At 39.0% G+C, this 15410-nt stretch overlaps 1 protein-coding gene across 3 annotated transcripts in view; it reads right to left on the reverse strand.

Annotated features, from left to right (window-relative positions):
* The window catches only part of ankrd6b (ankyrin repeat domain 6b), a 183021-nt gene that overhangs the window by 34508 nt on the left and 133103 nt on the right, over positions 1–15410 (reverse strand). For all 3 annotated transcript variants that reach the window (XM_039747987.1, XM_039747988.1, XM_039747986.1), the window contains 4 exons: positions 13958–14056; positions 3445–3543; positions 1279–1356; positions 932–1036 (listed from right to left, as the gene is read on the reverse strand). In XM_039747987.1, the coding sequence (XP_039603921.1) occupies positions 932–1036; positions 1279–1356; positions 3445–3543; positions 13958–14056 (381 nt within the window). The remainder of the gene's footprint in view (positions 1–931; positions 1037–1278; positions 1357–3444; positions 3544–13957; positions 14057–15410) is intronic.

Below are 15410 nucleotides of genomic sequence, written 5' to 3' on the forward strand. Positions count from 1 at the left end.
AGACCACCATACTCAAAAGAGTAGAATGAAGGAATCCATGGGAGGATGGCTGATCTACAACCAGGCTTCATTTTCTGTTAATAGACAGACCCTATCAATGCCGAACCAAAAAGGTATAAACGATTCACCTGCTGTCATTGTGGACATGGTTGGTGAGGTGTCCACCTGTATGCCTTTCCAAAACTGTTCTTGCACCCTGGCTAATTTACTATCTGAGGAGGATGAGACTTAAACCTTTTTTGCCTTTGGGATAGTACCATCTTCCTATTGTTGCAACATTCGCATTGTCATTTTCCTACAACCTCCCCCAACCTGTTCAGACAATACTCCATTTAATGTTGAACTGTCTTGTCTGGAGTCCCATGTAGATAAAGTTCATATTGAGTGTTTTTGTGTATGTTTATCAATATATATGTGGAGTTAACTTTCATAGATGGCTTTCATAGATAAGGTTTACACGGAGTGTTTTTGTGTTTATTTTATATATGTATATGGGTGGGATAAATTGACTGGGGTGGAGACTGAATTTAATATTTTACAGTCTGTGCTCTGTGTAAAATCAGTATACAGTATTTAAATGTATGTGAATGATTCTGATTGTTATTTGGGGTGGCTCTACATTGACAATCAGTTAATATTTATTTTTTTGTCCTTTGGATATTGAGAAATTGTTGCCTTTAGTTTATGGTTTTTTCTTGCCTTTATGTGATCGCGAGCTTTGGGGGTAGAAAGTCAGAACAACCTAGGTCTACTATTACAAAAAGAAATGTAGTTAAGACTCAACTGACAGTGTAGTATATGTTGCCTTGAGCTTTGGGAGATTGTTACACTGGAAATATTCTACTTCAGAAAAAACAGAATATTAATAAAGAAGGTCTAGAATGGAAGTGGTAAGGTAAATTAATGACATTGACTGACCAACTTCATTTACCTTCAGAGGCAGAAGTTCGTCTCTGGGAACAGACAGCGCTCGTCTCTCCTGCTTTAGCTGGTCTCTTCTTTTTCTCACATTTCTGCCTCGACTAAAACTCTGCACCTAGTTATGAAAATATTAAAAAACACATCAGGAAAAACACGAGAAAAAGGCAGGTGATTAAAAAGTATTATCCTTGCCCCAGAATTGGCCAATGAATAAATATCAAGCTGCAGAAACAATTTGCTTTGTAGGAACATGTTAACCAAATGCTTCCTTTTCTGCCACTCCCAGGGCCATAACAGTTTTTCATCTATGGCTTAGTGTTCATAAGGTGGCGGTGTTTAATGAACTCTTGCGCTTACCTGAGGAGCTTTCGTGAGCAGAAGAGCCACTAAAGGGTTGTTGTGCTCTCTAGCCAAATCCAGTGCAGTCTGACCCACCTGCATATAATATATTAATAAAATCAAGAAACCTTCAAAAAAGATGAGAGCAAAAATATAAATATATATAGTGCTTACAGCAAATATTTTTAAACCTTGCTAAGACAATTATAAGATGAGTTTTTCAAACTGAAATCATAAAGTTAGCAGATGCCAAAGCTCATTGGCCTCAGCCATATGCTGCAAAACCACCTCCTGTGTCTTCTGGTCATGCAGGTGTCAAAATACTGTTCCTAGTGAGCCATCCTCAGTTACAGTAGCAATGTAGCTGAAGACAGCTGGAGATGATTCACAGGCCAGAGGAGCATCATTTAGCACAGTACATGTCAAGTTTCTTCATTATTTTGTTTTTATTTGCAAACACTTTTTTCCTTATACGACTTTAGCTCATATGTTCTCGTAACTAGATATGCATTTGGCAAAATGTGTGTACTCCAAAGATTCAGCTGGCTGCACACCAGCAGCACAACCTTAATGGTACTGGAAGGTCTTTGAACAAGGATGGAGCTATGGGTGTGTTGAGGTAATCGAAGCCTTAAGGCCAAAACATACGCTGACAAGGCTCCAGCTTGACTCAGTAAAATGTTTCTGGGAACATATATAGACAGTCTATAGGTACTTTGCAGCCCTGGGGGCCCCAAAACTGAAGCTGCCATATTGTATGGGAGTAAAAGTGATTAATATAGCTTAGACAAAAGGCTACCCTAACCAGATTACAATATTTTGACAAGAATTTTCTCTTTGCCTTTTTGTAAAATATTATAATAAACAATGTTTATAGTCTTTTCTTGTAAAGAATGTACTGCATTTGTAGCAGTAGAAGCAACATAATTGTGATGTAGAAAAGAACCTTTGTGGTCTGAAAATATGGATAAGGCTAAATCATGATCAAGTTGGTATGTTACTCATCCATACATTTCTGAACTCTCTCTTCATTGCAGGCTTTTGGGGACTGAAAGGTTATTCTTACAGCATTAGGTGCAAGATGGTGAAATGCTAGTTCATTGAAAGGTACACTTACATACGCAACCACACTGAAACAATAAAAAGTCTTTGTTTAAAGTAATTTATGCATTCCAGGATGAGGGACAAAACTATAGTACCAGAGAAAACCATATGGAGACAAGAAGAACGTCCTAAATCCAAAGAGACACTAAGGTGGGAGCAGGGTTGTCTTAACAGCATTATAGGTCCCTGGGCAAAGTAGTGCACTGGGGCCTCTACCTACACAATCAGTAAGCAAGTCACAACATACATAGCAACTGCCCAGCGTGCCCATGCGTTAAGATGGCCCTGGGTGGGAATCATGTGACCCATTTTGTTGCTTTTAGTGATTCCATGTCAACTAATATCTCAACAGTTCATGATTTTTTTTAACTAAAGATGAAGAATTTTAAAAATTAAAACATAGTAAAAGAGACCATCCATCCATCTCCCTAACCCGCTCATCCACATCTACAGGGATCATTGCAAATGATTTGGTTGAACTGTATTGCTAAGTGGTTAAAACTCTAGCAGAACCCTATGTCACATCTGGTACATCCAAGCAAATTCAATAATGTAATCATTCTGAGAAGACATGCCAATTTAGATGTCAGTGGCATCAGCATAGCACATACTGTGTGTACTTAGAATCTAAGCCAAGGCTACTTAAATAATTGATTTTATTTGTATATTAGGATACTAGGTTTTCATTCAATTTGTCATTTGAAATTACAAAAATCTGTGAGTTCCGTGAAGAACTGGAAGATCCTGATTTGTACCCAGCACTACCTAGGTATGCTGACACCCCCAACAGGCCTGTATGGCAGTAAGTGGGCACTGAATATGAATGTGTATAACCAGTGTTAGTTTGACAGTTTATTAAGAAAATGGTTAAGTAATTTGGATGTCATAAGGCACATTTTCTTGATAGAATATCAAGTAATGTGCAAAGTATTTGAGAATAAAAGCATGTTTTAAAGTTTTAAACATTTTTAATAAATAAATAAAATACTGCAACTTAAAAATTATAATTAAGAGATTTTAGGATAGAAAGATCTGCTTGAATGGCCTACAGAGTATGTCTACTGTGCTACACATACTTACATTGTTTCTTATTTCTGTATCTGCCCCTGCTTCCAACAGAAGACGCACAGTTTTCTTGTGATTTAAGGATGCGGCCATATGCAAAGGGGTATCCCCTGCCTAACAGAGGAGAAATCAGCATGCAAATATTTATATCAATAAATTAATAAAATTCAAAAGCTACAATATGTTATAAAGCAGAGAAGGTAAGTAAATTTGAAAATGAAGGAGGAAACAAATATTATACAGTAATATATCGATACATTTCTTTGACTTGTTCTTTTTACTTTTTAGATATTTTTCATTGATATGTTCTCATTTACTGAATCATGAATCACTTAATACATATAAATTCTATACATTTGTACACCTGTTATAAATTATGATTACATACAGTATAACATTGTTTGTTATGCAATATACCAGTACTGCCCTAATTATTGTTCATTACACTGAATGATCACACAGGCACATTTTTTAGCAAGACTTTCTAAAACTGTTTAGTTTATAAGTCCAACTGAAAATAATACACATCGACTGCTTCTTTAGAAAAAATGGTAATATGGACAGTTAAATTTACAAAAGAAAGCAGCCAACACTGTACATGACTAAGCAAACACCAAGCTCAGGTCTCTTTTGCATTTGTAACTCTTGGTAAGTAGTCTGAATTGGTTGTTAGTGAACAGAGAGTGTACACTGGAAAACACTAAATTGACCTGAATTGGATGACACCCCTCATGTTTCCTATAGTCATCATTCTCTCCTATATATATATATATATATATATATATATATATATATATATATATATATATATATATTTATATACAGTGGTACCTTTGTATACGTCCGCTTTGGAATAAGTCTAACTTGGTATACGCCCTGTTTGGATGTGAAAAATTTTGCTTGGTATACGACCTTTGTTTGGAATACGACTCGTGTGCTACCCTTGTTTGCCTCTCTCGAGACAAAGCCACAACTGCCCATGAGCGTCAGTACGCCAGTTGCTAGCATTCAGTGAACAACCTGCGCGCTATCCTTGTTTACCTCTCTCAATACAAAGCCACGACTGCCCACAAGCATCAGTATGCGCTATAACTCTCTGTGAATTTTCACGTGATTTTGTGTTTTTTCGTGTAAATTTTAATTGATTGTTGGAAAGTATGAAGGTGGCATGCATATTCGGGACTTGGCTGCTGCATACCGTATGCTGAGAACGATGGTATTTAAGATTCTGAAAAACAAAGACATTATTAAAAAGTAAAGTGAGGTTAAATTTTCATTAATTTCATCTAATTTCTTTTGTATTTATATATTTTAGTATTAAACAGTGTTTAAATTATTTTATACAACCCCATCAATCTATACTAATAAAAGGCAAAACCCTCACTCACTGACTCACTCACTCACTCACTCACTCATCACTAATTCTCCAACTTCCCATGTAGGTAGAAAGCTGAAATTTGGCTGGCTTATTCCTTACAGCTTACTTACAGAAGTTAAGCAGGTTTCATTTAGAAATTCTACACATAACGGTCATAACGGTCGACAACGTCCGCCATGTTGAACTTTTTTATTTATGGCCCCATCTTCACGAAATTTGGTAGGCGACTTCCCTGCGCAAACCGAAACCGATGTACGTACTTATTTCGGTGGTACAGTATGACGCCACTGTCGGCTGCCATATTGAACTTTCCAACGTCACTAATTCTCCAGCTTCCCGTTTGGGTAGAAGGCTGACCCCATCTTCATGAAATTTGGTAGGCGGCTTCCCTGCGCTAACCAAAACCGATGTACGTACTTATTTCGGTGGTATGACGCCACTGTCGACCACCATATTGAACTTTCCAACGTCACTAATTCTGCAACTTCCTGTGTAGGTAGAAGTCCGAAATTTGGCAGGCCCATTCCTTACAGCTTACTTACAACAGTTAAGCTGGTTTCATTTCAAAATTCTACGCGTAACGGTCATAACGGTCGACAACGTCCGCCATGTTGTACTTTCTTATTTATGGCCCCATCTTCACGAAATTTGGTAGGCGGCTTCCCTGCGCTAACCGAAACCGATGTACGTACTTATTTCGGTGGTAAGATGCCACTGTCGGCCGCCATATTGAACTTTTCAACGGTCTTTGTTACTTATAGGCATATATATATATATATACTAGCAGAATACCCGCGCTTCGCAGCGGAGAAGTAGTATGTAAAAGAAGTTATGAAAAAGAAAAGGAAAAATTTAAAAAAAAAACAACATGATTGTTAATGTAATTGTTTTGTCATTGATATGAGTGTTGTTGTCATATCTATTCTTAACAAATGAAAAGAAAATATATATATATTTATATAGCATATCTTTGCAAAACAAAAAGAAAGAAATAGAGCGTCACATACACGTCTTCTTTCCTCTGCCTATTAAGTAATAAATTAAATCGATTATAAATTATTAACACAAAGTAAATGAAAAAAAAAATATTGGGAAAGAAACAGAAACCAGAACTTACCCCCACAGCATCCACCGCGCTTCTAGCGTTAGAGCCAAAAACGTGGTACACGCAGGTTGTGAGGTGTGACGCTAATTAACGCTCGTGCTACAACAGATTATAGTGTTGTTATACTATAAACTATTTACAGGGATCAACAGTTTTGGGGAAGTCCATAACAAAAAAAAAATAAAATTATAGATAACATTTTACACTTTGCTATATGAGCAACTGTTGCTGGGGGTGCCAGAATCCAACAAGGAAGAAAAATGAAAAATATTATTTGTACAAAATCTTAATTTATTTAAAACGGATGACTCCCACTCTCACGTGCAAGTCTGCGTGGATATTATGAACATTTGTTCCAAGTTCTATTTAAATTTTAAATAGAAGGAATTTTTATTTAGTCGATAGAAATGTCTTTGGTAGGAATGTAAGTTAAATGTAGGCATCTTTGCATAAAGTTTTGGCTATCCAGCGCTTACATTATATATTCCAAAATATTCCAAGACCGTCTTTACAGTGGTGTGAAAAACTATTTGCCCCCTTCCTGATTTCTTATTCTTTTGCATGTTTGTCACACAAAATGTTTCTGATCATCAAACACATTTAACCATTAGTCAAATATAAAACAAGTAAACACAAAATGCATTTTTTAAATGATGGTTTTTATTATTTAGGGAGAAAAAAAAATCCAAACCTACATGGCCCTATGTGAAAAAGTAATTGCCCCCTGAACCTAATAACTGGTTGGGCCACCCTTTGTTGCAATAACTGCAATCAAGCGTTTGCAATAACTTGCAATGAGTCTTTTACAGCACTCTGGAGGAATTTTGGCCCACTCATCTTTGCAGAATTGTTGTAATTCAGCTTTATTTGAGGGTTTTCTAGCATGAACCGCCTTTTTAAGGTCATGCCATAGCATCTCAATTGGATTCAGGTCAGGACTTTGACTAGGCCACTCCAAAGTCTTCATTTTGTTTTTCTTCAGCCATTCAGAGGTGGATTTTCTGGTGTGTTTTGGGTCATTGTCCTGTTGTAGCACCCAAGATCGCTTCAGCTTGAGTTGACGAACAGATGGCCGGACATTCTCCTTCAGGAATTTTTGGTAGACAGTAGAATTCATGGTTCCATCTATCACAGCAAGCCTTCCAGGTCCTGAAGCAGCAAAACAACCCCAGACCATCACACTACCACCACCATATTTTACTGTTGGTATGATGTTCTTTTCTGAAATGCTGTGTTCCTTTTACGCCAGATGTAACGGGACATTTGCCTTCCAAAAAGTTCAAATTTTGTCTCATCAGTCCACAAGGTATTTTCCCAAAAGTCTTGGCAATCATTGAGATGTTTCTTAGCAAAATTGAGACGAGCCCTAATGTTCTTTTTGCTTAACAGTGGTTTGCGTCTTGGAAATCTGCCATGCAGGCCGTTTTTGCCCAGTCTCATTCTTATGGTGGAGTCGTGAACACTGACCTTAATTGAGGCAAGTGTGGCCTGCAGTTCTTTAGACGTTGTCCTGGGGTCTTTTGTGACCTCTCGGATTAGTCATCTCTGCGCTCTTGGGGTAATTTTGGTCGGCCGGCCACTCCTGGGAAGGTTCACCACTGTTCCATGTTTTTGCCATTTGTGGATAATGGCTCTCACTGTGGTTCGCTGGAGTCCCAAAGCTTTAGAAATGGCTTTATAACCTTTACCAGACTGATAGATCTCAATTACTTCTGTTCTCATTTGTTCCTGAATTTCTTTGGATCTTGGCATGATGTCTAGCTTTTGAGGTGCTTTTGGTCTACTTCTCTGTGTCAGGCAGCTCCTATTTAAGTGATTTCTTGATTGAAACAGGTGTGGCAGTAATCAGGCCTGGGGGTGGCTACGGAAATTGAACTCAGGTGTGATACACCACAGTTAGGTTATTTTTTAACAAGGGGGCAATTACTTTTTCACACAGGGCCATGTAGGTTTGGAATTTTTTCTCCCTAAATAATAAAAACCATCATTTAAAAACTGCATTTTGTGTTTACTTGTGTTATATTTGACTAATGGTTAAATGTGTTTGATGATCAGAAACATTTTGTGTGACAAACATGCAAAAGAATAAGAAATCAGGAAGGGGGCAAATAGTTTTTCACACCACTGTATATACAGTACTCAGGTTTTGGGAAGCGCTAATCAATGTAATCGGTGTACCAGGAAATCATGCATTGACACAAGTTCCCCTTTGCTTGGAATTGAAACTGTGATTAAATGCATAATTTTTTTTAATGCGTTATGGAGCACATGCATCGAAGCTTCTCATCTGTGCAATTGTCAATGTAACCGTTTGTAAGTAGTGCCTGGAGGATTCAGTGTGGAGAAACTGTAGAGACAGCTTGTGTATTAACTTGTGGATTTTATTCCAGCGCTTGCTCCTTACTTTCTCACTTGCGCTATAACGCGTAATGCAAACCTTGCGCGATACTCCGCTAACTTAAAAGCCTTGTGCAGCCCCTGTCATTTGAAAATTGATGGTTTGCTTGCTTTTATCTGTCTCTCTCTGCTCCTAGCGGAACTGTCATCTCTGACTTGTCATGGAGCACGTTTAAGCTGATGTGTTTGCAGTCTGTGAATAAAAATCCTTCTTGTTTCTACAATCTCCTGTGTCTCTGTGCAAATCTGTGACCCAAGCGTGACAATATATTCCGACGCTGACTTTATATATTCAAGATTTGACTTTACATATTCCAGCGCTGACTTTATATATTCCGATGCTGACTTTATATATTTAAGTTTTGACTATCCAGCACTTATATTATATATTCCGAAATATTCCAATACCGTCTTTATATACTCAGGTTTTGGGAAGCGCTGATCAATGTAATCGGTGTACCAGGAAATCATGCATTGACACAAGTTCCCCTTTGCTTGGAATTGAAACTGTGATTAAATACATTATTTTTTTTAATGCGTTATGGAGCACATGCATCGAAGCTTCTCATCTGTGCGATTGTCGAGGCGTGCTGAGTTGCGCAGCAGCCTTACTTATGAATATGCTAAGCACATTCCTTCAGCCGCCACGCCTCCCATGGCGAGCGAGCTGCCGCTATGGCCGTATACAGTACTGTATAGGAAAGAAGGTTCTAGTTATGACCGTCAGGTTTTGGGAAGCGCTGATCAATGTAATCGGTGTACCAGGAAATCATGCATTGACACAAGTTCCCCAATGTAACCTTTTTTTAATGCGTTATGGAGCACATGCATCGAAGCTTCTAATCTGTGCGATTGTCAATGTAACCTTTTGTAAGTAGTGCCTGGAGGATTCAGTGTATATGTCACTCGCTCGCTTATTGTTTCGCTGCCTTCTCAATTATATACTGCATGTTTTCTTCAGCGCGTTTTGGAGCTCTTCCTGGGTTTCTACGTAGTGCGCGTTGACAGTCAGTTCACGTGATTACGTGGGAGGCGTGATGATGTCAGAAGAAACTCCGCCCCCCACGGCTTTCCAGCTGAACTCCATTACAGCGTATGCAGAAAAATAAAAAAAAAAATTAAATCTGCCCAACTTTTGTAAGTAAGCTGTAAGGATTGAGCCTGCCAAATTTCAGCCTTCTACCTACACGGGAAGTTGGAGAATTAGTGATAAGTGAGTCAGTGAGTGAGTGAGTGAGTCAGTCAGTGAGTCAGTGAGGGCTTTGCCTTTTATTAGTATAGATATATATATATATATATATATACATCAAGAAATTGATATTTGGGTTCCCAACGCTAACTGAATCCTACTTACGTACATATATACGTCCATAGCCTCCTGCAGCTCGGTCACCGTGTTAGGCGGCATTGGGTCCCCCATCCCAACGCCTCCCACGTTGTTGGCTGTCTGTCTATATAAGGCCATCCGCCGCTCCGGTCTCTACATTCCCTTCCTTGCTTCACCACGGGATTTACATCTCCCTGCTGATAACTACAGCCTTTTTATTTAATTCATGGCTTCCCCGCTGTTTTATTGTTCGTTTATTACGATTATAGTTATTGTGTAGGTATTTTAGACTTACTTTACATTGTTCAGGTACCAATTTCCTTTATCATTCCAACCGTACCCCCATTAACATGTCTATCGATGTGATCACCATTGATCAAAGAACTGTCACTTACTGAGTGGTTTCCATGCCCGGAGATGGCATCTGCCTTTTCCATTCTCTTTGTTACATATTGCAGGCTCACTCTTGATATCCAGAGGAACATTGTGTCTTATGTATTGAATGACTGGGACAGGTTCAAGGTGTGGACTGATGACGGTACAGGAGATAATTATTCTACACAGGAGCACTATAAGAGTAAAATGCTTAAGCCCTTCACCTATGGCTCTGCATGTGAGTTGATGGCTGCCGGTGAATTGTTCAGTTGTCGCTTTCAAGTGTACTGAAATGGCCAAATATTTTACACCTTTGGACAACCGCCAATGCCTCTTAAACATCTTAGATTCACAGGTGACGATTTCAGTAGTGGACACTTTGATGTTTATGAATGTTTAAACTCTCAAAAGCTGGATGTGATTTTATCGATGAAACCGGTTGTATGCTTACAACTTTTGACAGATGCCGAATGTCACTTCAACACAAGTCCTGCAAATACTCTTGTAATTGAAACAAACCATGAAACTCAAACCGATTATGACAGCTACAGTCCAAGATGTGAGATCTCAGACAAGATTACTTTTCATATGGCCAACTGTACGTTGCATGCTCAATAGTAAGCTCAGCGCACAGCTTGGTCATATTACAACCGGAGGTCCGAACTAACAATGTCGTATACAAAGAGATCCTTAACAAATAATTATTGGTATATTTTCCCTCAGTTTAAAAACGTTTAATTTTCTTCTTAATAAAAATTTTAAGGCAGTACTTCACCGCTGCGAAGCGCAGGTATTTTGCTAGTATATGATATGCTAATAACAATAGGATTTTTTTTCATGGAAACGGATTAATCATTTTCCCTTTATTTCTTATGGGAAAAATTTGTTTGGTATAAGTCAAAAGATCTGGAACGGATTAAGGATGTATACCGAGGTATCACTGTATATCTATACTAATCATATCACTGACTGACTGACTGACTGACTGACTGACTCACTCACTCACTCACTCACTCACTCACTCACTCACTCATCACTAATTCTCCAACTTCCCGTGTAGGTAGAAGGCTGAAATTTGGCAGGCTCATTCCTTACAGCTTACTTACAAAAGTTAAGCAGGTTTCATTTTGAAATTCTACGAGTAATGGTCATAACTGGAACCTACTTACACACATATATACGGCCATAGCCTGTAGCTCGGTCGCCGTGTGAGGCGGAGTTGCGTCCCCCATCATCACGCCTCCCACGTAATTGAGTGCCTGCTCATATAAGTACGTCCGTCAGCAGTAATCCACTACCACTATCCACTGCCACTAAATATTCGCGGGTGAAGGACTGTGCTTATGCAAACGAAGATGAGATGGTCAGGGATAGACTAGTGTTTGGCACAAACTCAGCGAAAGTGCGAGAGAAACTTTTAAGTGCCGGGTCTGAGCTAGCATTAAATAAAGCCATGGATATCGCAAGATCGTATGAGATAGCACAAGCACAGCTGAGAACCTTCAATGCATGTACTCCGAGCAGCTCACGTGAACTGACTGTGAACGCAATACGCAGAGAACAAGCAAGAGCTCCAAAGAGCTGAACAAAAACGCATTACACAATTGAGAAGGCAGCAAAAGAATATGAAGCAAGTGACGCATACAAGCATATTCATAAGTGCAGCTACTGCGGAAACAAAGCACACGGTGGAAAAAGTCAATGTCCAGGTAAAGGAAGACAGTGTAAAAAATGTGGTAAATTGAACTAATTCGCTATAGTTTGCAAGCTGGGAAAGGTAAACCCGTGCATGCAGTGTGTGATGTCTCAGATAAAGAGGAAGACGAGCTGTTTATTGATGCAGTAAGAGAGGAATAACCCTCTGTAGCTGAACAAACCTTTGAGGACATATCAATAGGAAAGCATGGTGTAAAGCTTAAGTTTAAATTAAGTTCATAGACACGCTGCCGCTGGCGTTTGTCAGGCCTACGACAAATACGATATTCGCGAGATACAAGTTTAATGAGAAGATGCAGGGTATAAACAAGACTTTTGATCACTTTGTAACAGAGTTAAAATTGCTGGTGAAGGACTGTGCTTATGCAAACGAATAGGAAATCAAGGTGTAAAGCTTAAGTTTAAATTAAGTTCATAGACATGCTGCTGCTGCCGTTTGTCATGCCTAAGATGAATACGATATTCGCGAGATACAAGTTTAATGAGAGGACGCATGGCACAAACTAGACTTTCGATCACTTTGTAACGGAGTTAAAATTGCTGGTGAAGAACTGTGCTTATGCAAACGAAGATGAGATGGTCAGGGATAGAAAAGTGTTTGGCACAAACTCAGCAAAAGTGCGAGAGAAACTTTTAAGTGCCAGGTCTGAGCTAACATTAAATGAAGCCGTGGACATCGCAAGATTGCATGAGATAGCACAAGCAAAGCTGAGAACCTTCGATGCATGTACTCCGAGCGGCTCACGTGAACTGACTGTGAACGCAGTACGCAGACAACAACAAAGAGCTCCAAAGAGCGCTGAACAAAAAACGCATTACACAATTGAGACGGCAGCAATAGAATATGAAGGGACTGATGCATACACGCATATTCATTAGTTCACCTACTGCGGAAACAATCTACACTGTGGAAAAAATCAATGTCCAGCTAAAGGAAGACAGTGTAAAAAATGTGGTAAATTGCACCACTTCTCTAAAGTTTGCAGGACTGGGAAAGGTAAACCCATGCAGTGTGTGATGCCTCAGATAAAGAAGACGAGCTGTTTATTGATGCAGTAAGAAAGGAACAACCCTCTGAAGCTGAACAAGCCTTTGTAGACATATCAATAGGAAAGCAAGGTGTAAAGCTTAAGTTTAAATTACGTTCATAGACACACTGATGCTAAATATTCGCAGGCAAATCCACAACTTAATACCGAGAATGCCTGTTAAACATCTTAGATTCACGAGTACTGATTTGGGTAGTGAACACTTCGATGAATGAAACCTGTTATCTTTACAACGGTTGACAACAAAGATGAGATGGTCAGGGATAGACTAGACAAACACGGAATGTAACTTGGACACAACACATCCTCCAAATACGAACCTGATTGAAACAAATAATGATAATCAAAACCTTGATGACAGTAGCACTCATAACAGTGACGAAACAATTACATTGACAATCATGTTACGTTATTTTTAAAATGTTTCTTTTTCTTTTTCATAACTTCTTTAACACACTACTTCTCCGCTGCGAAGCGCGGGTATTTTGCTAGTAAATATATATATATGAGGGGGACCCAAAAATAATAACATTTTTTTCTGGAGACTGGAGGGGCATTAGTTCCTACATTTGCTGCTAAATGCGTGTACTAGAGTGCCCTCTGCATCATTTGACCAAGCGGTGTCCTTGTAGTGCTCAAGCAACTGCACGATGCAGTGCGGATCAGGCAAGTGACTGCTGCATCACGACAACGCTCCCGCCCACACAGCATTGAGTGTGTGACAGTTTTTTCATGAAAAACGGGATGATAACGGCTTCCCAATCCTAAGTCCCTGGACCTTGTACCTTGCGATTTTTTCTTATTTCCAAAAATGAAGAGGGACCTTAAAGGAAAGTGTTTACAGGATGTAGAGGAGGTCAAAAAACAAATGACAGAGGCACTGAAGGCTATCACTTTGCAAGAGTTTCAGAACAGTTTTGAACTATGGAAAAAGCAGTGGAATAAGTGTATTGTGTCTCAGGGAGGGTATTATGAGGGAGATTAAATTTTGGAAATGTTGTAAGAAATATAAGATTAAAAAAAAGGGGTCCCCCCTCTTATATGTATAAAAAATATATGTGTGTGTGAAATGTTTAGCTGGGCACTTCTGCACTGCATAAATAGGGCAGCCCACTGGCAACATGGACAAGATAACAAATGTGGTGCCAGCTATTATGAGCCTTGATGTACTTTGTACTTGCCTGATTCTTTACAACAACAGAGCAAAATGTCCCAAGCAGGATTCTGATTATGCCCACATGGTTGTACCGGGCTGCAACATGCAAACACGTATCACCCACCTGGAAAAGAGAGTGAGACAAGTTAAGAAAGGCCATGTCTAGAGTATTCCTTCTCCACCAAATCATTCTATTTGTAAAACGGTGCAACAAATAATGACTAGTACAGAAAAAGAAGTTTGAGAAATAAGAGCAACTCCCCAGTTCCACCTTTATGCAGCCATACCCAGTCTTCTACACACAAGAGTGAGGTTAATTGGTGTCAACAAGATTCCCATAACACTATGAAACAAGGACAAACTTCACATATTTTGTGCATTTCTAATAATGGGTGTTTTTGACAATGTGCAAAATCTTTGACTTAATTATTTTTACTTAAATGTATCATATCTGTTTGTGAATCTCAAGCAGAGGTGGCATTTAAATCATTCTTTAAAAACTCACTACCTCTGCACTAAAGTATATCCACTAATTTGATTCTCCCTGTGTTGTCATCTCATCTCTTTTTCCATCTCCTCCCATGTACTATCAGTTCAGATTTACTTATGCTGGCTCTTTGAAGTTTGTTTCCGTGTAATTTATCAGGTATTGAATGACCTTACAGGCTCTGATCAGATATTCAGTACCATCCCAAAGTGAGCGCTGTCGCTAACTGTCTTGTCTCTGCCCTCTGCAGCTCAGAGAAGTTGTCCCAGGAGACTGACTGACCATTGCCCCCAGCCCCACCACTGCCAAAAGTTCTGCCCCCTTCCTTTCTGAAGCATCCCAGGAAGGAGGCATCTCTTTTGCAACCCTAGCTCTCTACAGGATGGAGCTACCTGTTAGAAGGAATTACCTAATTAGACGGAAACACTGCTTAAGTTCCTGTTTTGTGTTCAATCCCCCTTGTGCGCCTGTTTATGTCTTTTAACATATTTGTGTTTACATACAATTAAACAGTGTAACCTGGCTGGCACCCCAACTTTTTTGAGAATCTGCAAATCACCCTGTTTCACAATGTACTATATTTACATGTGAATTATCCTCCTAATGTTGTGCAGAGCTAAATAAAATAAAAATATCCAGAGCTCACTGTGGGTTACTAAGCCACCATCTAATGAAAACTTAATGAAATTAACTCGGGGTTTCGCTGTATAATTTTATTTCACACTACAATGACTGTCATACATGTTTGCAAGCTTATAATTTTATTCTGTTATGTTTTCTGCTGTCAAAGAGTAAATAGGTCAATAATTCTAGCAGTTATAAAGGATACAAGGCAAGCACCAGCCGTGAATGCAAAAATCAGACCTCATTAAAGGCACACTTGCACTTATAATCACACACTTTGGGGCAGCGGTGGTCACCAACACTCTTTACACACACATCTTTCAAAAGTAGGAGTACAAGCTGGATACTAAAGAAACTACACTAACAT

Source organism: Polypterus senegalus, chromosome 3, assembly GCF_016835505.1.
Source record: "Polypterus senegalus isolate Bchr_013 chromosome 3, ASM1683550v1, whole genome shotgun sequence".
Classification (NCBI taxonomy): domain Eukaryota; kingdom Metazoa; phylum Chordata; class Cladistia; order Polypteriformes; family Polypteridae; genus Polypterus; species Polypterus senegalus.